At 40.2% G+C, this 23483-nt stretch overlaps 1 protein-coding gene across 1 annotated transcript in view; it reads left to right on the plus strand.

Moving 5' to 3' along the window:
- Positions 1 to 481: 481 nt before the first annotated feature.
- The window catches only part of SH2D1A (SH2 domain containing 1A), a 29405-nt gene continuing 6403 nt past the window's right edge, over positions 482 to 23483 (plus strand). Inside the window, exons 1-2 of the mRNA XM_066356349.1 lie at positions 482 to 843; positions 18924 to 18987. Of these exons, the coding sequence (XP_066212446.1) occupies positions 707 to 843; positions 18924 to 18987 (201 nt within the window). The 5' untranslated portion in view covers positions 482 to 706. The remainder of the gene's footprint in view (positions 844 to 18923; positions 18988 to 23483) is intronic.

Raw genomic sequence — 23483 nt, forward strand, 5'->3', positions numbered from 1 at the left:
ATTAGCTCAGGATCAAGATTGCTCAAGAAAGCTGGAATTAGTAGAAGGCAAGGGGGATGGGGAGGGAGAGGAGGCATTTGCCCCAAGTCCCTCATTCACCCACTACTTCTGATTGTGATTGTGTAGGAGCCTCCTGGCTATGTTCCTTAGTGATTACACACTGATGATACTGATAGCTTCTGTGTTTTTGTCTTGAAGCTTTTGGTCCTTTCATTCTCTGTCAGTGCATTTCTGCCCCCCTCTGAACGCCATGTACAACTTGCCTCTATCATCAACCCCTTGGGGGCCTAGTTAAGATCAATCATCCCTGGTGGCCCCTGGGAAAACTGTAAGAACAGAAGCACTACCAAGCATTCCTGTGCGCGTGTGTTGGTAGTGCAGCCCAACTCTTGCAAGGACCTTCTTCCAGCTGTCCTCCTCTCTCCACATCAACCCTGTGTTTGGGCGAGGTGGAGAGGGGAGGTGGGGAGAGGATCAAACCCTGTAGCAATAACCAAGCTGCTAAACTGCTGAGCTGGTTTTAATTGAAGTGTGTGAAGGAGGTTTTAAAGCAGGTAGACAACATCCTGTTGTTCGGGTGCTCATCTCTCTTCTTTGCACATCTGGCTGAACTGGGAGTCAGGTGGCTGACTTGGGCTGGGTTGCAGCGGCAAGCAGCATCTCCTTTGTCCTGGTCCATTCCAGCTGCCTATGAATCCAGTTGGCCATGGACACTGTGACTGTGTATCATGGCAAAATCAGCCGAGAAACAGGGGAGAAGCTCCTGCTTGCCACTGGTCTGGACGGCAGCTATTTGCTGAGGGACAGCGAGAGTGTTCCAGGCGTGTACTGCCTGTGTGTGCTGTGAGTATGTTGTGACAGCTGGGCCTGGGGCTTGCAGAGGGTGGGCCCGGACAGTGGGCATGAGTGGCTGGGGCAGGCAATGTATAGGCGGTAGGAGCTTGTCCTGGCCCCCCTTCCTATCTGACAGACTCTCCGGCTTCTTTAGGTCCAGTCCAGGGCCATGGTGGACCAGGCTTTGGCTTAGGCCACTCACTGGGGATTTCACTTCCTGGGCCTACCGAGCTCTAGAAAAGCCTCTTCAGGACCTTTTGGGGCAGCCGCAGAGAACATCCTTTTGAGTTCAGAAATGCAGCCTGGAATTTATCTTTGCTCAGAGAAAGACCCGGGATCCCAACTTCTGACTTCCATTTTGATCTCTGGTTGAGGCCAGAAAGGTGGAGCCTGGGATGGTGGAGAAGCCATAGGTGGGCCCCCCAGCTCCTGAGAGAAGGAAAGGTTTCTCTCCAGCTCTCATTAAATGTACTCGAAGGTGTCATACCAAAGGAAAACTATCAAATTCAGGGAGAGGAAGCAGACTAAGAAACTAACCTCAGTACTTTAAGAATGCAGCGCCAGTTGGGTAGGATGCTGAGAGGGGATTTTTGTGAGTAAAATGCCTATATGGGTCTGCTTGATTAGCTTCCTTTAGAAGAGTTGTGTGTGGGGCAAGACCCCTTGTTGATAAAGGCTAGTAGAGACAATAGTTGTAAAGGACGCGGCGGGAAAACACCTTTGTTATGAATCAGCTTTACCCTTTACCTAGGCAACACTGATCTACCTAAGGCTAGACTTATGTCTAATGCCCTATTTTCAATCAGACACAATTTCATCTCTGCTCCAAGGCTCCAGAGTCATGCAGATCTGAAACGAAATCCTGTGCCAGTCCAATGCTAGGTTTGCGCCTTCAGCAAGTTAACCTCAGTCCCTTAGTTTTCTTATCCATAAAATGGGTTCAGTATTACTACCTATTTCACAGAATGATGAGGACTGAATGCTTTAATGTATGTAAAATAAATCAGCGCTATACCTGAGACATGGCAAATATTCTGTAATTTTAAGCAGCTATTATTGTTATATTATTTATTTTTCAGTTGATTTCTTTCAGTACTCGTGCGGCATTTCTAAAGAAGTACGTAGCTCAGCTATTTTTGTCAGCAGGATAAAACCACTCATGAAAACACCAGCTCTTCACAGTATGTTCTAGACAGAAACCAAACGAGGGAAAATGCTGGGTAGTAATTTGAGTACCTAATGATATGCTGCAAGGTTTTAAAGTACCTTCTGGGTCAGTGAAGAAAGACTTCACCTAGACTGGTGACAGAGGATTTTCATTGTTGATTTATTTACTTATTTCTCTCTTTCAATACTTAAGCCATATTTGGAGCAAGTCTCAGGCCATGCTAAATGCATTTATTTTAAAGGCTTCAAGGGAAATACATGGAAACTATTCAATCTCTTGGACTTATATCCTTATGTTTTACTTATACTATTGTTTTTCCCAAGTAGAAACTGGAGAAAGTGGGTGAAAGCCAAGTAGTATTCTTAGACCCTGCTCTTTCTTATCTAAAGAAGGTGGAAGAGTGAGGGAACCAAGAAAGAGACTTCTTTAGGGAAGCTGACACAATGGGCTGCTTAACTTAGAGTTAAAAATAAGATAAAATAAATAAAACTTGGGCAGGGGAGTTAGAGCAGGAGACAGTCTGTGACAAGGTGCACTTAAGGCTTCAACCACACTGGCCTCTGTTGTTTTCGAAGCTTGCCAAGCATGCTCCCCACTCAGGGTCTTTGCACTTACTGTTTCTTTTGTATCTTGACTAACTTATCTTTTAAAAAATTATTTTTTATTTAATGATTTTAGAAAGAGAGGAAGGGAGAGAGAGAGAGAGAGAGAGAGAGAGAGAGAGAGTAATACTGATTTGTTGTTCCACTTATTCATAAATTCATTGGTTGATTCTGGTTTGTGCCCCCACTGCGGATCAAACTTGCAGCCTTGGTATTGGGACAATGCTCTAACCAACTGCAGTACTCAGCCAGGGCTTTGACTACCCTATCTAAAAATAGGTGCCTTCTCCTGTCCCTGTTACACTGCATCTCTTTATTTTTCTTCAAGGAGCTTTAAATTACTTGACATTTGCTTGTTTACTTATTTAGTGCTGGGCTCTTCTGCTAAAGTCTCTCCATGAGAGCAGGGATACTGTCTTCTGAACCAGGAACACAGCCTGGCATAAAAAAGGCATCATGAGGCATGCAATAAGCACTCCATATACTTTTTTTGAATTAATGAATGAACTGTCAAAGCAAATACTATTATTTATGTATTTATGTATGTATGTATGTATGTATGTATGTATGTATATATGTATGTATGTATGTATTTATTTATTTATTTATCTATCTATTTAACTAAGAGGAGGGGAGATAGTGAGACAGACTTCCGCAGGTGCCCTGACCAGTATCCAGTCGGCAACCCCTGTCTGCAGCCAATGCTTGAATCAATTGAGCTATCCTCAGCATCCAGGGGCCGATGCTAGGACCAATCGACAGGGGAAGAGAGAGAGAAATGGGGGAGGGAGTGGAAGAGAAGCAGATGGTTGCTTCTCATGTGTGCCTTGACCAAGGACCGAACCTGGGGCATCCGCACACTGGGCTGACACTCTATCCATTGAACAACCAGCCTGGACCAACAAATACTGTTATTTACTGCAAAGAGCTTTATAATGGTATCAGAAGGCCAGAGTGTACTACTCTGGGGAAGGTACTCAACTTCTCTGGGACTTGGCTTCCCTATTTGTAAAACAGTAATAGTAATGTTTTCCCTACCTTCTGTATACGATTGCTGTTTGTAAAATATACAAGAGACAAGAAGAACTTTAGCTTTTTGCCCATATAGGCGAAAGTCACGTAAGGAATTACTTTATGAGGTGGGGAATTCTCAAACATTTAAGTTTCCACCCACAGTGAACCGTGCAGAAAATGCAGTTCTTATGACTCTTAGTTTTCCATGGAAACCTTTTTATGAAGTAGTAGAAAATAGTACGTAGACTGGGAGACCCTTAGCATCTTTTGATCGGCACACCGGGGCCTCCAGCTCTTAGAGGGTGACTTACAGACTGCGTGGCAGAGGGATGACACAAGGATGCGTTGCTCTTTATGAGAGTTTCTCAACTTTTTCAAGCCATGCGTCCCTCTTGATAAACATAAGCCTTTCATTTTCCAATTTTATTACTATGCTTTAGTGACAAAGTCTCATCTTATTTTGAAATAAACCATATACTCACTAACTTTAAAAAAAATCTTATTGATTTGAGAGAAAGAGAGAGAAACATCAGTTTGTTGTTCCACTTATTTATGCATTCATTAGTCGATTCTTGTATGTGCCCTGACTGGGGATTGAACCTGCAACCTTGGCGTACAGGGTCGATGCTCTAACCAACTAAACTACCGGGCCAGGATTATGTACTCCTTTTAAACCAAAACGTGTATGCTTATGATGTACAGTACACACATGAACAAATGTACAGCTAACAAACATTCAGTGATTGTGGGGTTTGCTCAGAACAGTTTCTCATTCTATGTTTGTTTACTCCCATTATCCATGAAGGTTTCATTGAGCTTTAGTTTCTGTATTTTTACTGTAGAAATAACACACTGCATACGCCTTTGAACTGTAAACTGTACTTTAAAATGATGCTCTGGGCCCTGGCCGGTTAGCTCAGTGGTAAAGTGTCGGCCTGGCGTGCAGGAGTCCCGGGTTTGATTCCTGGCCAGGGAACACAGGAGAAGCGCCCATCTGCTTCTCCACCCCCACTCCTTCCTCTCTGTCTCTCTCTTCCCCTCCCGCAGCCAAGGCTCCACTGAAGCAAAGATGGCCCAGGCGCTGAGAATGGCTCTGTGGCCTCTGCCTCAGGCGCTAGAATGGTTCTGGTTGCAACAGAGCGGCGCCCAGATGGGCAGAACATCGCCCCCTGGTGGGCGTGCCGGGTGGATCCCGGTCGGGCGCATGCAGGAGTCTGACTGCATCCCCGTTTCCAGCTTCGGAAAAATACAAAAAAAAAAAAATGATGCTCTTTACTTTTCCCAGTTCTGAGCCCCCGGTTATGGCATTCAGATATGTCCTTCTCCCTGTTCAGTTTTGGAAAATTGAATCTCATCAAGTACTAAAGAAATCTTCTATTTATATTGCTCACCTATATTTAAAGTGAGAAGTTCTTTTAACTGTTTTCAATAAATAAATCTAGATTTTTGTATACTAAATCTATTAAAATAGTTCCTAATATCTATTCATATTATAAAAAATTTGAAAAATGTAAATAATGGAAATGAGCAAAAAACCATCTATAGTTTTATAACCTAAAGATAATTATTAATCCAAATTAAGTGGATTTTCTCCTATAGTTTAATTTAAAATTGTTTTATAAAGTACACATGTGCTCTTACAATACTGGATTCTGATGAATTTTCCACTTAAACCTCATTCATATATAATGTTCTTTTGAATGATTTTCAAATATTATTCTTAATGGTTGCCTGATAGTCTAGTCAGTGAATGTACTATATTTTCCTTGACCAGTCACCTATTTTTATACATTTGAATAATTCCATATTTTGCTATTATAAATTCCATTATGATTCATATTTCACTCCATAAATTTCTCCTTGCATTTGTAATTACTTCTTTATGATAATTTTTTCCTTTTAAAATTAATTTTAATTTATGTTGTTAACACGGATTCAAGTGTCCCACTCAATATAACACCCTCACTCCCCTACCCACATGTCCCTCATTATACCCCCTTTGACGCCCCCTCCCTAACTCCTTCCTCCCTTCTCTCTGGGATTTGCTGTTCTGTTAATCTGTATCTCTGTGTTATGTATATATAATTTCACTAATCCCTTCACCTTCTCTGATACTGTCTCCTCATACCCCTTCCCTCTGACAGCTGTACCTCTGCTCTCTGTGACCCCGCCTCTGCCTCTATTCCATTCCTCAGTTCACTTTGTTCATTAGATTCCACATGTAAATGAGGTCATATGATATTTGTCTTTCTCTGCCTGGCTTATTTCAGTTAGCGTAATGATCTCCATCCATGCCATCGCAAAAGATATTTCCTTCTTTTCCACGGCCACGTAGTATTCCATTGTGTATATGTACCACAGCTTTTTAATCCACTCATCCACTGACGGATACTTGGGCTGTTTCCAGGTCTTGGTTATTGTAAACAATGCTGCCATATACATGGGGGTGCACATCTTCTTTTGAATCAGTGATTTAGTGTTCTTAGGATATATTCTTAAAAGTGGGATAGCTGGGTCAAAAGGCATTTCCATTTTTAATTTTTTGAGGAAATATATATATTTTAAAAAGTAGTTTTTGATTTTAGAGAGAGAGAAGAAGAAGGAGGAAGAGAGAAAAAAACATTGATTTTTTTTGGTTCTACTTATTTATTCATTCATTGGTCAATTCTTGTATGTGCCCTAACTGGGGATCAAACCTACAAGTTTATTGCATTAAAATGATGCTTTAACCAACTGAGATAACCAGCCAGCGCTATAATAAATTTTAAAGATGTGCAATTTCTAAGTCAGTAAACATAAACAGCTTAGGATTCTTGATGTATACCTGATCACCAAATATTTTTTTCTAAATGATAGTTTTAGTTTATATATATGCTCACCAGTGAATGAGGGTGTCCGTTTCATCACACCTTACTTAAAAATAGGAATTCTTTTAAAAAATTCTTCTTGAAATTAGGTGTCTCACTATTTATTTCATATTTCTTTGATTAGTGACTGAATGTATTTTATATGGTTGGTAAGCTGTTGTAGTTCTTCATTCATGAATTGGCACTTTGTGTACTTTGATCATTTAGCCATTTGGACCTTACTATTTTTCTTAACAAATTATGGGCTTTTATATACTAATCCCTTATCTGTTGATCTGTTGAAAGTATCTTTTCTCAGTTTGCTGTTTGCCATTAGTTTTTTTTTGACACACAAAAAGTTAACATTTTTAGTAATCAAATGTGTTACTTATTTTTTTCTGTTTGATTTATTTTTTGCTGTCCAGCTCAGAAAGTTCTTTCTCTTTCAGAGATGTCACAAAAATTCACTTTAGTTTTTGTTTTAAATTTTTGGTTTGGTTAGTTTATAATTCTCTCTTTAATTTTATTTTAATGTAGAGAAAAGATCTGATTTTATTTTATTTTGAAATAGCTCACAATTGTCCCAATATAATTCATAAATAGAACTTCCATTATCCATTGACTTATTAGCATCTTTTACCATATATTAAAATCTTACATATAACAGTTATTATTTTTGCAATTATCTATTTGGCTTAATTGATCTATTTATTCTTGTATTATCACCACTATAGTATTGTGGGGTAGAAAAATAAATGTTCCTTTTACCCATCTAAGTTCCTCTGGCTGGACTAATAATCAAATTAACACAAGACAGATGAACAGGACAAAATGACCAAATTTATTTTATTTGTACATTTGGGATTCCATAAGAATATGAGACCAAAAGGACACACCAGGAAACTGTGGTGTAGATGCCATTCTGGATTAAGGAGAGGAAGCCTGGGGCCTAAGACTTCAAAGGGAAAATAGGCAACTCAACAGGTAGATGAGAATGAGCAAACATGTGGTAAAAAATTCTTACCGAGCCACCCAGGACAATGGGACACTGAGGGGAATCTAACAAACAGACATTGCTGGGATCCTCCCTGTCTGCCACACTTAGCTTGTGTGTGCTAAAGTGAGTATGCTCAGGTTCCCTTCCTCAGACACGGTTTTCTATCTGAATTCCCTTAGGCAGGTAAGAGGGAGGTAATAAAAAATTTCTTGAGTTTTTTGGGTTTTATTTTTAGCTAGAAATAATCTTCATGACAAGGTGGCACTTTTGGGGGCAACTCATTTTGGACTCCTAAAATATCATATTTTTAAATACATTAAAAATATTTGCTATTGTTATCTGTTGGGTTTTCAAGATGAAATCTAGCCTAATTTTATTAAATTTAAAAAATCACATTGGGATTATATTAAATTCATTAATAAATTAAAGAGGAACTGCCATCTTTAAAGAATCTAGTCTTCTCATCTCCAAACCCGACATGTCTCTCCATTTATTATTTTTTCATTTACACTCATCATCAATAAATTTTCATAGTTTTCTTCCTGTAAGTCTTGCACATTTTTGTTAGGTTTATTTCTAGTTATCATGTGTATGAATGTGTGTGGACTTTTTTGTTTTACTGTAAATGGAATCTTTTTTCAGTATATTTTCTATTGCATAGAAAAGGTATTAACTTTATGTGTTTCTTTTGTATTCATCCAGTATACAAAATATTTATTAATGCAAATAGTTTTTATTTTACTTTATTCTTTTTGGTTTTCAAGGTATAACAATTTTTTTTTCACTAAGGTACATGTGAGCTCTCACATTTCTTCCCTTCTCACCCTCTAGGTAGATAGCCATTAGGAAAGTCGTAAATGCCCACAGGGATAATTTGGTGGTGATAAGATAAAAATTAATTTAAAATATTTTTAAAAATTAGTTTGAAGAAATAGTTTATTTTTATAATTATCATCCTTCTATACATATCTGACCTTGCTACTTATGTGACAGAAAGGTTTGAAAGAAGAAATGCTATTATGTTCTTTAGCTTCAAGGACACATAATGAAGTCATTTGACATGTATATCTTCAGATAAAAAGATAATTATCTTTTTGTCTTTTAAGATTTAAAAGAGGCTGACAAGTGGTGGCGCAGTGGCTAGAGCATCAGCCTGGGACACTGAAGACCAAGGTTCGAAAACCCGAGGTCCCCGGCTTGAGAGCTTGCTCACCAGCTTGAGTGCAGGGTTGCTGTCTTGAGAGCTAGACTGTTGACAGGATCCCAAGGTTGCTGGTTTGAGCAAGGAGTCACTGGCTGGGTTGGTGCCCCTTTGTCAGGGCACGTATTAGAAGCAATCAATGAACAACTAAAGTGCCACCACTATGAGTTGATGCTTTTCATGTCTCTCTCCCTCAAAACAAACAAACAAAAGATTTGAAGGATGACTGGGAATAAAGTGCCTATCAAACAATTTAACTGAAGAAATGGGGGAAGGAGCAGTGATAAAATAAAATTTCAATTTATCATTTGTAATGGAAAGAAGCAGAGTGGCAAGGACTTGAAAGAATGAGAAATTATAACTTAACTTACTTTTCAAATACAATTGGATAAGTGCTTTGGCATGGCCACTGAAAGTACTTTGGGTTATCTGAGTACAATTCGTTCATGGCAGAGCAAGCCTGAAGGCTAACCTAGAATTAAATTTGCAACATATAAACCACCAAATGAACAATTCACAGGCCAGTGAATCAAGTGCTGACTCTGGTTGACAATTTAAAATTGAAGTTGCAATATCAGTCTGAAGATGTCATTTAGCTTAAGATAAGGGGATGTCCAGGATGACCTTTTTTGGGCTCTCCCCACCTGGATTCTTCCCTTCAGCCTCCTCCTCCTCCCTTCCCCTCAGTGAACACCTCCAGCCTAAAGGCCCAGCAGACTTTCTCCCTTTCTGAGAACTGTGTTTTTGGATTCACCTTAAGACCAATCTGTTAATTAATTCCCTCTGAGCCAGAGCTTCCAGCCAGACTCTCTCAATATGTATCCCAACTCTGGCTTCTAAGTAGCTGTTTTGCGTTGGGCAAGTTACTTAAACTTACTGTGACTCAGGTTCCTCATCTGTGGAATGGGGAATGGTACTTACTTCATGGAGTTGTTTATGAAGATTATTGTATGAGTTAATATCTGTAAAATTAACATGTAGTAGATATTTGTTACTATAAATAAAAGTTCTGTAAATAATTGCAGTGCAAAATTAGACCATCATATGAGTACATAAATAAAACGTTATGTGGCGGTTCAGGAGAAGAAGAGATTGTATTTAATGTCATGACTCATCGAAACTGGTATTACATAGTTTTACCATCAGACTTGTAGCTGAATTACCTTTGACAGTTCTGAAAATTAAAATTCACTCTTAAAGAATGAACATTGGGAGAAAAAACAGAATTAAGGGTGGGCTATAGGAAATTCAGAAACTTCTTGAATCAGATTATAGTCTCAATAATGATGGATATAGGAGTTCTGAAATATTTGTTAAAAATTAATCACATTTTAATTGTGCCTTGAATTTTGCATGTAGCATTAGTTTGTATAGACATAGACAACATGGACACCAGCTTGCTTTATTTGCAGTGTCATGAAGAAGTCAGATATAGATAAACATTTTCTTTTGTGTAGCCCTTGAAGTGGTATAAAGAAGGAATTGATGTGGTTTTGTCTATTCTAAACCAAGATCTGTCCTCAATGCTGACCCCTTGAGAAAATAAGAAATAAGTCAGGTTGTTTTCTTCTTGTTCACTTCTAACCAGAACACGTTTTTAAGGGTTAGGGACAAATTTTAATATCAGCCGGGACTGAATCAAAATATGCTTTGTAATCATTAAAATGCAAAATATTAAGAAAATTAATGGTAACAACAAAAAACTCCACTATTTTCCACAAATTAGTCACTTTCTAGATTTTTTTTTCATAATAAAATTTTAAATAGCAGGCTTATTAATAAGCCTGACAAAAGGTTTGATGGACAAACAAAGTTAAGATTACACTATAGTCTTAGTTTGCTTGTATTAGTGGAAGGAGTCACAGGAGGGGTAATCCGAAAAGGGATGTAACAATTTTTCAAAATGAATGATAGTTTTCTGATTTGTGATTTGCACTGGATAGATTTATAAAGCTCAAAATGGTAATTTTTCTTCTTTTTTCTTTAAAAAATATTATTAGTCACATATAACTTTATAGAGAAAATTAATATGCAAGGATACATTTATATTAGTTGAAATTTGCTTCTAGTTTGTATACATACAGAAACAGACAGTTTTTAAAATTTTTTTAAATGCACTTACTGATTTTGGGGTGGGGAGAGAGAAATTGAGAGAGAGGGAAAGAGAGAGAGAGAGAGAGAGAGAGAGAGAGAGAAAGAGAGAGAAACATCGATCTGTTCCTATTTGTGTCCTGACTAGGGACCCAACCTGTAAGCTTGGTATATCGGGACAACGCTCTAATCAACCAAGCTATCCTGCCAGGGCAGGGACAGACAGTTTTGAACGGTTGTAGTCAGAATGTCATCTCCTTGTGTTCACTTTTCTCAAATGCTATAATTTTATATCAACATAGTCCATGTGCTTAACATTTAAAAAAATATATAGGACTCATATACGATATATTCTGTCTGTTGCCATTTTCTTATTTTGAGTAACATTTCTGATTTAGGGATATTAAGTTAATTTTTTTTTTCACTATTAGAATAGAACTACTATGAAAATCTTTGTCAAATTGCTTTTACCTTTTGATTCCTTGGAGTATATGAAGATAAGCAAGGTCATTAGGTCAAAAATATGCATAATTTTATAGCTCTTGTTGAAATTTGCCAGTTTATTTGCTAGAACAATGGTTTTTCAGTGAACACAGAGTCTGTGTAGTTTGAAAAACCATATTCAATATTTTAGTTGAATTTCATATTATAAAGTTATTGTTTCATAATAAAAGACACAGAAAACAAAACTATGAAATCTTGTTGGAGAAGAGGGAGTGAATGCTTCAGAAACACTGTTCTGTGAACTGAAACAATTGAAAAAACTTCAGCTCATATTTAAATAAAGTTGCATTTTTAAAGCACAGACTGAGTGTGGGGGAAATGACACAGAAGTGTCCCGGGAGAGTGAAAGAAGCCAGCTTGACTTCGGGGAAATTGCCATCAATATTCCCAGTAAGATGTGGGTATTCATTTTACATTTTAGTCACTTTACTGTTCTTAGCAATCCCCTAGAGATCTTGTTAAAACACAGATTCTGATTCAGCAGTTCCAGGGTGGGGCCTGATATTCTGCATTTCTAACAAGCTCCCAGGTAATGCTGATGGTATTACCCTAAGAAATAATTTGAGCTGCACTGTTTTAGGTTTCTTCCATCCATGACACATGATGGCCAGAGTTGACTATAGGGGGATCCCTCCTTGGTCAGTTACTTCAATGACTTGAAAGTGGAAGAGACAAATTGCTGGCTTATCTGAAGGGTAAAAGAGTTTTGCTCATTCAGAAATTTGAGGGGTTGGGGAGTAGGAAATTATTAATATCAGGTTGGTTAATTAAGAGAAGTTTTACATGTCACTGACACCAGGTTGTTCAGAGACCGAAGGAGGTAAGGACTTTTGAAGTGGTACTCAGGTTCCTGCTGCTTAACTGAAAGTGAGATAAGATCAGATTCGTTAGGAAACAATTTTCAAAACAGACTCATTTATTTTGACTACTTGAAGCTGAATGATAGTAAGGAGATAAATTCATTGTATTATTATTATTTTTTAAAGAAACTAACTGTTTTTAAAAGTGGAAAACCAGTTACTTCAAATTTTGCTTTCATTGTTGCTGAGATTTTAAATCTTTCAACATCACCTTTAATGGTACTGAATTATTGTCATTAATCACTTCCTGCAGGGAAAATAGAACTAAGGGACTATTGCCCTGCTTTACCTCCATTTTTGCCCTGTGACTTTAAGAAAATAATTTCTACCCTTACGTTTGAGTTCACATGGTGAAAAATGGAAATCAAAACTCCAGTCTTGTTCCCTGTAGAGTGCTTGCTAAAGTCAATGGGCTTTGTGGTAGATTTCAATTGCTTAAAAAAAGCAAAGGACTTTAACCCTTTGAGTAGTGAGTTTTTTGTTAACCCTTTGAGTGAAAACATACATGAGCATTTGTACTACTCAAAGGGTTAACAATGTAATATTTTATATTTCTTTAACATATTCTACATATGTGTATATCAATCTATTTTACATATGATCTGAATATTCTGGTAAATCTTCATAACAAAAATGAAGAAACATTTTCTGTAATCACATTAACAAGTGAATTGATATGTCTCTCCCTCTCCCTCTCCCTCTCCCTCTCCCTCTCCCTCTCCCTCTCCCTCTCCCTCTCCCTCTCCCTCTCCCTCTCCCTCTCCCTCTCCCTCTCTCTCTCCCCTCTCCCTCTCCCTCTCCCTCCCTCTCTCCCTCTCCCTCTCCCTCCCTCTCTCCCTCTCCCTCTTCCTCCCTCTCTCCCTCCCTCTCTCCCTCTCCCTCTCCCTCCCTCTCTCCCTCCCTCTCTCCCTCTCCCTCTCCCTCCCTCTCTCCCTCTCCCTCTCCCTCCCTCTCTCCCTCTCCCTCTCCCTCCCTCTCTCCCTCTCCCTCTCCCTCCCTCTCTCCCTCTCCCTCCCTCTCTCCCTCTCCCTCTCCCTCCCTCTCTCCCTCTCCCTCTCCCTCCCTCTCTCCCTCTCCCTCTCCCTCCCTCTCTCCCTCCCTCTCTCCCTCTGCCTCTCCCTCTCCCTCTCCCTCTCCCTCTCCCTCTCCCTCTCCCTCTCTCTCTCCCTCTCCCTCTCCCTCTCCCTTTCCCTCTCCCTCTCTCTCTCTTTTTCCCTCTCCTGCCCCCCTCCCTCTCTTTGTTTTATAATTCAAATGAACCTGATGGAGTATTTGTTTTGTCCTTTAAGTACTCAGTACTGATGAATATTGATTAAATATACAGTAGTTTAATCTACATTTTTAAAGACTTAGTTCTTTTTTTTTTTTTGGTGGGTTTTATGTTCATTTTTTTAAATTAATGTTAATGGGATGACATTAATAAATCAGGGTACATATATTCAAAGAAAACATGTCTAGGTTATCTTGTCATTAAATTATGTTGCATACCCCTCGCCCAGAGTCAGATTGTCCTCCGTCACCCTCTATCTAGTTTTCTCTGTGCCCCTCCCCTCCCCCTAACTCTCTCCCTCCCTCCCTCCTGCGTCCTCCCTCCCCCCACCCCTGGTAACCATCACACTCTTGTCCATGTCTCTTAGTCTCGTTTTAATGTTCCACCAATGTATGGAATCATGTAGTTCTTGTTTTTTTCTGATTTACTTATTTCACTCCGTATAATGTTATCAAGATCCCACCATTTTGCTGTAAATGATCTGATGTCATCATTTCTTATGGCTGAGTAGTATTCCATAGTGTATATGTGCCACATCTTCTTTATCCAATCCTCTATTGAAGGGCTTTTTGGTTGTTTCCATGTCTTGGCCACTGTGAACAGTGCTGCAATGAACATGGGGCTACATGTGTCTTTACGTATCAATGTTTCTGAGGTTTTGGGGTATATACCCAGTAGAGGGATTGCTGGGTCATAAGGTAGATCTATTTGCAGTTTTTTGAGGAACCACCATACTTTCCTCCATAATGGTTGTACTACTTTACAGTCCCACCAACAGTGGATGAGAGTTCCCTTTTCTCTGCAGCCTCTCCAACATTTGCTATTACCCGTCTTATTGATAATAGCTAAACTAACAGGGGTGAGGTGGTATGTCATTGTAGTTTTGATTTGCATTTCTCTAATAACTAATGAAGCTGAGCATCTTTTCATATATCTGTTGGCCATTTGTATTTCTTCCTGGGAGAAGTGTCTGTGCATGTCCTCTTCCCATTTTTTTATTGGGTTGTTTGTTTGTTTGTTTGTTGTTGAGTTTTATGAGTTCTTTGTAAATTTTGGATATTAGGCCCTTATCTGAGCTGTTGTTTGAAAATATCATTTCCCATTTAGTTGGCTATTTATTTTGGTATCAGTTTCTCTTGCTGAGCAAAAACTTTTTATTCTGATGTAGTCCCATTCATTTATCTTTGCCTTCACTTCTCTTGCCATTGGAGTCAAGTTCACAAAATGTTCTTTAAAACCCAGGTCCATGAGTTTAGTACCTATGTCTTCTTCTATGTACTTTATTGTTTCAGGTCTTATATTTAGGTCTTTGATCCATTTTGAATTAATTTTAGTACACGGGGACAGGCTGTAGTCGAGTTTCATTCTTTTGCATGTGGCTTTCCAGTTTTCCCAACACCATTTGTTGAAGAGGCTTTTAAAGATTTAGTTCTAAAGAGGGTTAATGCTAAATGAGGTCAATTACTCAAGAATGTCCTTCTTGACCCTGGCTGGTTGGCTCAGTGGTAGAGCGTCGGCCTGGTGTGCAGGAGTCCTGGGTTTGATTCCTGGCCAGGGCACACAGGAGAAGAGTCCATCTGCTTCTCCACCTCTCCCCCTCTCTTTCCTCCCTGTCTCTCTCTTCCCCCTCCTGCAGCTGAGGCTCCACTGGAGCAAAGTTGTCCCGGGCGCTGAGGATAGCTCCATGGCCTCTGCCTCAGGTGCTAGAATGGCTCTGGTTGCAACAGAGCAGCGCCCCAGATGGGCGGAGCATCTCCCCCTGGTGGGCATGCCAGGTGGATCCCGGTTGGGCGCATGCGGGAGTCTGTCTGACTGCTTCCCCGTTTCCAACTTCACAGAAATCAAAAAAAAAAAAAAAAAAAAAAAAAAAAAAAAAAAAAAAAAAAAAAAGGAATATCCTTCTTTTTAGAATGCTTTAGAATCATGTTCTTTTAAGTTTAAACACATTTTTTTTGTATTTTTCTGAAGTTGGAAATGGGGAAGCAGACAGACTCCCGCATGCGACCAACCGGGATCCACCTTGCATGCCCACCAGGGGGCAATGCTCCGCCCATCTGGGGCACTGCTCTGTTGCAACCAGAGCCATTCTAGTGCCTGAGGCAGAGGCCATAGAGCCATTCTCAGTGCCCGGGCCAACTTTGCTCCAATGGAACCTTGGCTGCAGGAGGGGAAGAGAGAGACAGAGAGGAAGGAGGGGGGAGTGGTGGATAAACAGATGGGTGCTTCCCCTGTGTGCCCTGGCAGGGAATCGAACCCGGGACTCCTGCACGCCAGGCCGATGCTCTACCACTGAGCCAACTGGCCAGGGCCCACATTTATTTTTATCTGAATTCAGCATGTATTCTAACCAAAGATCCATATTAATCCAAATTTGTGCCTAAGAATAACAATCAGAAAATGTCTTAAATATTTTGTTAATACCGATGCAGATTCATAATTTGAAATAATTCAGCATAAAGTTTACTTTACTTTTATATGAAGTAAAAATTTATCAGGCAAATTAAGTAGCATTATTACATGTACTAAATTGTAATCTATATCTACTATAGTGTTGGGATGTTGGTCAAATAAGTTTGTAAATATGATATATATGTTTGCTCGCTTATAGTTTGTATTGGGTGTGTGGGACAGGCTGTAAACAGGCCGGGTCATTATAGCCTAAGGCTTAGTTTTAAGACTAAGCTTTTCCCCACACCCTTGACTGATTGCATGATGTGGGGTGGTGCACTCTCATGAGGAATCCCATTATGCCTCAGATGAGTGACTTTGTATCAGAGACTTCCTTGTTTGTATATTGGGTTAAAGATTTTGGTTTCTACACTATAAAGTGGGGCAGACCGGGAACTTGCTCTCTCTCGGTTCCTGAGATTAACATTAGAGAGAAGAGCAGAGAAAGGCCACATGGCAGAGGCCAGGAGAAGCAGCCAAGATGGTGGAGTGCTGAGGAAGAAGCCAGTTTGTGCAGAATTTGTGCATGGAGAAGGAAGGAGATGGGGAACAGAGGTGAATAAGTCTGGTGAGCTAGAAACCTTTGATTCTAGGAAACTCAGATAAGTCAGAAGCTTTGTGAACGCTGAATGAGTGGGTTTTGGAGCCCGGTGTGTGTTTTTACTTGCCCACCGGGTGCAAGCTAGGATTAAAGATGATGGCCCACCAGTTTTTGGCTCTGTTGTTTCTTTACCGACTGTCTGAATCCAATGAGAACCTTCATGTGAATGGCCATGATGGCGGCTCCTGGCCTTAGAGGGGATCAAGATCTTGGACTGTTTTTTCAATTTTTAAAATTTATTTACTGATTTTTAGAGAGAGAGGAAGGAGGGTAGAGAGAAACCAATTTGTTGCTACACTCGTTTTTGCACTCATTGGTTGACTCTTGTATGTGCCCTGACCAGAGATTGAACCTGCAACCTTGGTGTATCTGAATGATGAAGATCTGGGACTCTAGAGACAAATACACCTTTAAATCCTTCTGTATGGCCAGTATCCACCCCACATCATGCAATCAGTCAAGGGCAGGGGTCCCCAAACTATGGCCCGCAGGCCACATGCGGCCCCCTGAGGCCATTTATCCGGCCCCCGCCACACTTCCGGAAGGGGTACCACTTTCATTGGTGGTCAGTGAGAGATGCAAAGCATGGCATTGCTCACATACAGTACTACTTCCAGTGACGTGGGATGCACGCCTCATGGCTCCGGAAGCACATCACATCACTTGTTACATCTAGCAGTGACAAATATGGAACCGGACATTGACCATCTCATTAGCCAAAAGCAGGCCCGTAGTTCCCATTGAAATACTGGTCAGTTTATTGATTTAAATTTACTTGTTCTTTACTTTAAATATTGTATTTGTTCCTGTTTTGTTTTTTTACTTTAAAATAAGATATGTGCAGTGTGCATAGGGATTTGTTCATAGCTTTTTTTATAGTCTGGCCGTCCAATGGTCTGAGGGACAGTGAACTGGCCCCTGTGTAAAAAGTTTGGGGACCCCTGGTCAAGGGTGTGGGGAAAAGCTTAGTCTTAAAACTAAGCCTCAGGCTATAACGACCTGGCCTGCTAACAGCCTGTACCCCACACCCAATGCAAACTATAAGCAAGGAAACATATATATCATATTTATAAACTTATTTGACCAATATTCCACTTCTTTTACTCGCTTCACATTCTAAAGCACAGGTATTCCTGCACAAGGAAATTAGGCACATTACACAAATTACAACAATGTGACAAATCATACAATTTCAACATTTACAAAGGTACATTTCACCAGTCTCTGAGTACTTTGCCAAAAGTGCAAAATGTCCTCAGCCTTCTTTCTAGCCATGGGAAAAGCTTCCTGGGGCAAGGGAGTGCTTCCAGCAAAGCCACCCCCACCCCCATCAGGGTATTTCACATTGTCCAAAATTCATAAGTCCATCCAACAAAGGAGCCAGTGCCCACTCCGGTCATAGTCCAGGAATCAGTCCAAGCACATGAGGCCTCAACCACCCCCTTCATCTCTGCCATCCTGGCAGGTCTTACACTGTCCCAAAGAGGAGCACATGGCAATGGCAGTCAGCATTTCCATCTAGGCTCTGGAGAGCATGATGGCATTCACCCCTTTGTCCCCAAATCGCAGACCTACGAGGGGTGTAGTAGATACTCCTTGCTGCTGGGCTCTCACCTTCTGTAGACTGCGGATCACAACTCCAGCCCGATTCGCCTCATCCTCCAAAGAGGAACTGAAAGCACTAGCTCCCACCACCGGGCTTGAGCCCCGAGCCACTCAGATTAGAATAATCAATTCTTTGTTGCAGGTCCTTAGTTGTTCAGTGATTGCTTTCTCACATGTGCCTTAACCAGGGGGCTACAGCAGACCGAGTACCTTTTGCTCAAGCCAGAGACCTTGGGCTCAAGCTGGCAACCTTGGGCTTCAAGCCAGTGACCTTTGGGTTCAAGCCAGTGACCATGGGGTCATGTCTATGATCTCATGCTCAAGCCAGCGACCCCACGCTTAAGCTGGATAAGCCTGCACTCAAGCCTTGACCTAGGGTTTCAAACCCGTGTCGCCTGCATCCCAGTTTGATGCTCTATCCACTGTACCACCACCTGGTCAGGCTATTACTATTATTTTAAGTGGGCCCGATAGTACCTCGTCCTAGTGGAATATTTTCACATTAAGGCTCTATATGGTATTAAAAATAATAAGACTACACTTAGTTAAATCTATTTAATAATTCATGACTTTTACCAGTTACCACAGGCCTCTAGTTTTGTTCTGTCTAAACTTTCTCTCAACTACACAAATTTTTAAGAGTGTGAACTCCCACAATTTTTTTTTAAAAGAAAAGATAAAGAAGGCTTACTGGAAACTGTGATTAGCTGGATATAATATATGAGCCAGTTAGAGTCCCCATGTTTTGCTTTCCATGAATTCATGGTGCCATATATGTGTGTTCTAATACATGTAATGTTTATATGTAATAGTTAAACTCAGATTGACAGCATCCATTTGTTCTTTTGGAATTTTTCAGTAATGGAGTTTATTCTTTCACAGGTATCAAGGTTACATTTATACATACCGAGTGTCCCAGACAGAAACAGGTTCTTGGAGTGCTGAGGTATAGCTCTTTTATTTATTTTTCCTTCTGTGGGTATCAGGGAGGTGTTTGAAATTTAAGTTGGTTTTATAAAAGAGCTGTCAAATCCTACAATCCCCAAATATTCATTCACTAAAGCTCCAATCCAAAATTGTTCATGGGTCATTAAGAAGCCGTTAGAGAGTTTTAGTCCTAGTTTTGTTCAACCACCATTGTGTGGTGTGGTCTCACCTTGGAGAAAATTAAAAATAAAAAGTTTAAGGATTGTGTCAAACTTTTAGTGCCTGTGAAAAATTTTAGAAAGCATATAAAATATGTAAAATAATTACATCAGCAATTATTTAGTGAATGGTATCATATGAGTCTTGGTGCTACAGGGGACTATTTTTTAAAAGTGTATTTACTCTTGGGGAGATACAGCATGAATTAAACAGCAATGTGAGAACCTGAACTTTGCTGTCAGGGGGACCTAGGCTGGGTCCCCTCTCCTCCCTGATAGGTCTATGATTTTGGGTGGGTTATTTAACTACTTTTTTTCTTTTTTTCCAAATGAGAGGAGGGAAGATAAAGAGATTCCTGCATGTGCCCTGACCGGGACCCACCTGGCAACCCCCATATGGGGCCATGCTCACAACTAAGCTATTTTAGCGCCTGAGGTGGACACTCTCCAGAGCCATCCTCAACGCCTGGGGTCAATGTGCAGGACCCAATAGAGCCATGGCTATGGGAGGGGAAGAGAAAGATAGAGAAGGGGAACGGGATGCAGATAGTTGCTTCTCCTGTGTGTCCTGACCAGGAATCAATCCCAGGATATCCACACACCAGGCTGATGCTCTACCACTGAGCCAACTGGCCAGGGCCTTAACTTTTTTTTGAACCAGTTTCTTTATCTGTAGAATGAGCTTAAAAACAGTCCCTATTTATAGGGCTCATTTTGAAGATTAAATGCATATAAAGAAAGGTGTTAGCCACAGGACCTAGAACATAGTAAGACATCAAAAATGTGAACTCACTTCAATTGCTAACAATATGATTGTATATAATCAAGTGCTACCTTATTTACCATAGGAGTTCAAAGAAGAGAGGGTTTTCCAAGTATTATGGTAATCAAGGCTGCTGTGATGTGTGAAAGCAGTGCTCCCAGCTGAGCCAAGTAGGAAGGACATGAGAGGTGGAATAGAGGTAAAGGGAACATTGCAGTGGTTTTTAAGCTATACTCTGCACAACACTAATGTTATTCTGCCCAGGTGCCTCCAGGTTGCCTGGGCAGTTGCAGAGGCAGAGGACAGCATAGGCTTTTGGGTCAGCAGTCTGTCTTAATCTGAGCAATTCTCTTTTATTTTGCTTACCAACTAGAACTCTGAATAAGGTTTCATTAGAAAAATGGGTTCTGATGGCTTTGAAAACATTTGAAAATCACTGTACCATTGCAAGAAATGCTTGTAGAATGAATCAATTTCCATTCACGGGAGTAATATCTCATATATTATCAATGTAGAGGTCTCTACAACTGAAACTTTTGACCTCTAATGCTTTCTTTGATATTGGACTCTTTAAGATAGTCGTCTTTTTTTTTTTTTTTTTTTTTTTTTCGTTCTGAAGCTGGAAACGGGGAGAGACAGTCAGACAGACTCCCGCATGCGCCCGACCGGGATCCACCCGGCACGCCCACCAGGGGCAATGCTCTGAACACCAGGGGGTGGTGCTTTGCCCCTCCGGGGCGTCGCTCTGCCGTGACCAGAGCCACTCTAGCGCCTGGGGTAGAGGCCAAGGAGCCATCCCCAGTGCCCGGGCTATCTTTGCTTCAATGGAGCCTTGGCTGCAGGAGGGGAAGAGAGAGACAGAGAGGAAGGAGGGAGGGGGGTAGAGAAACAAATGGGCGCTTCTCCTATGTGCCCTGGCCGGGAATCGAACCCAGGTCCCCCGCACGCCAGGCCGACGCTCTCCGCTGAGCCAACCGGCCAGGGCAAGATAGTCAGTCTTTATAATGAGAGCACCTCATTATGAACTGTTTGAAAACATAAATGCTAATATCACTCTCTATTAATACGTCAATCAAACTGTGCCTTTAAAAAACACTAAATCCTAGACTTAAAAAATTAAAATAGCTCTAACTTCTTCAAATTCATCAGTAAACCAGATAGCACAAATTGCAGAGTACAAATATTTTGAACTACTGAGATAAATTCAGGCAAGTTTTCAGCCACACTGTTGCTTTATATCAAAATAATTAATACTGCAATACCAATCAGAGGAAAAGCAGTATCATTTTTAATTAAAACTATTTATACTTGTTTATTTTTAGAAATTCTCTGCATCACTGCAGACGTGATTAAGAAATTAAATTTCATTTATTATGAAGAATAGTTGTGTACGATATCTACACATATATTTGTGTGTAATTTGATCTGTAATAGCTCTTCTCCCCAAAGAAGTAGCCTTTAGCTGCTGAACAATTCTTTATGAAAAGGGTCTTAAATTATTAGGGTTTAGCTAACCTTGTCTTCAACATTGTTTTCTTCCACTACAAATATAACATCATATGCAGATTGTTTCATTCTTGTGATCATGTTAAGAAAGAAGGCACTTATTGAATATAAATACTGTCTCATGCTGTTGTCTGTTTTGACCCTGTTTATATTATACTATTGTAGTTCTCTGCACTAAGAGAGCAGAAGATTGGCATATTTTCTCCAAAGGAAAAAGTTTAAAAATTTTTTTTAGATTTACTTTTAAAAGTCATACTGCACTTTTGTTCTGTTTGCTAAATTTGCTTTCTTAGTTGTGTTTTTGCTAAGGTGAATATTAAACTAGTGTGTATTCCCAGAGCTCATATCACCTGACTGGAAGAAAGTTCTCTAGCGTATATTGAAGACTAGTTGTGGTCCAAAACATGTTTACATGGACAACTAAGAGATGACAATATGAAGAATGTGGGAATTTGAACAATAGTTGAGTTCAGTGACAGGATGGAAGTTGTCAGTGGCACAATTCTTGGAGTAAATGTACATGTTTTTTCAAAATTCGGCAAATGACAGATATTTACTCTGCCTTTGGAACAATGTTTTAGTTACATGCTTCAGGAATAATCATGGCAGCAACCTCCATTGTTGGTGCAAAGATTGTGCTAGAAATCTAAGCAAGTCGGAGATTTGTCTCAGTGGAATAATGTTGAACCCTGCATCCACTGAATTATGGAAGACAAATATTTATGTTAATTTCTAGTTTTAGATATACTTTTAGGTTTTCACGTTGCCTAGTGTAGTGACCTATCTCATGTGACTCAGGTTAAAATTTTGCTAAGTTATTAATTCAGAGAATTCAACATACAGTCACCTATCATGTATTAATATATACACTGCCAGCAGTACACTGTAATAGCGAGACTAACCTCCCGCTGTGACCCTAGTGCCTTTGGGCTTTTCTGGGTATTTGATCACTAGTATATCAGTAAATGCTAAATAATTTTACTTATTAACCTAAGGAAATAACCATAAATGAGGTCAATCATTTGCTAGTGAAACATTCATCCCAAATTCAAATTGTTTTTGTACACCCAGTGCTATTATTCCTGTTAGTGTGGATAATCAAGTGTTAACTGCATATAAGTCCCTATAAAAAAATTGCTTCTGTTAATAAATGGTTCTAAAAGCCACAAGAGTGACTCAAAAGATGTGTGGTTTGAAATCTTTCCACATTGGGGGAGTGTATACTTTCTCTTCTGGTTGGTGACTCTAACTTCACTACAATCTGTTTGATCTAATCCTGATCTGAAAGGCAAGAGACTGGGTCCTGGGATTCAGAGCCAGTTCTGCCTCTAGTGACCAGTGGGACCTTGGGCAAGCTGAATTACCTCTTTGTATTTCCATTTTTAATCTGTTAAATGGCAATAACCAAGTCAGCTAATAACTGCCAGTCTCAGAAGAACTAGTAGGGGCAAGAGGTAGAAAAGTGCTTTGGAAATGAGATAAGTGGTCTAAGGAAGTATTTTGTGCCTATAACCTACCTTTTCTTTTCTTTTTTTCTTTTTTTTTTTTTGACAGAGACAGTGAGAGAGTCAGAGAGAGGGACAGCTAGGGACAGACAGACAAGAAGGAAGAGAGATGAGAAGCATCAATTCTTCGTTGCGGGTCCTTAGTTGTTTATTGATTGTTTTCTCAATGTGCCTTGACTGGGGGCTCCAGCAGAGCGAGTGACCCCCTTGCTCAAGCCAGCGACCTTGGGCTTCAGGCCAGTGACCTTTGGGCTCAAGCCAGCGACCATGGGGTCATGTCTATGATCCCACGCTCAAGCCAGTGACTGTGCACTCAATCTGGTGAGCCCATGCTCAAGCTTGATGAGCTGGTGAATTCAGGGTTTCAAACCTGGGCCCTCCAGGTCCCAGTCTGACATTTTACCTCCTGTGCCACTGCCTGATCAGGCTAATCTACCTTTTCAAGGTTTATCTGGGAGCCAAAGAACTGTTTAAATCCCAATAAGAATAGCCATGCTATTTTAGATGAGTTAGGGCTCTGGGA

This window comes from Saccopteryx leptura, chromosome X, assembly GCF_036850995.1.
Source record: "Saccopteryx leptura isolate mSacLep1 chromosome X, mSacLep1_pri_phased_curated, whole genome shotgun sequence".
NCBI classification, from domain to species: domain Eukaryota; kingdom Metazoa; phylum Chordata; class Mammalia; order Chiroptera; family Emballonuridae; genus Saccopteryx; species Saccopteryx leptura.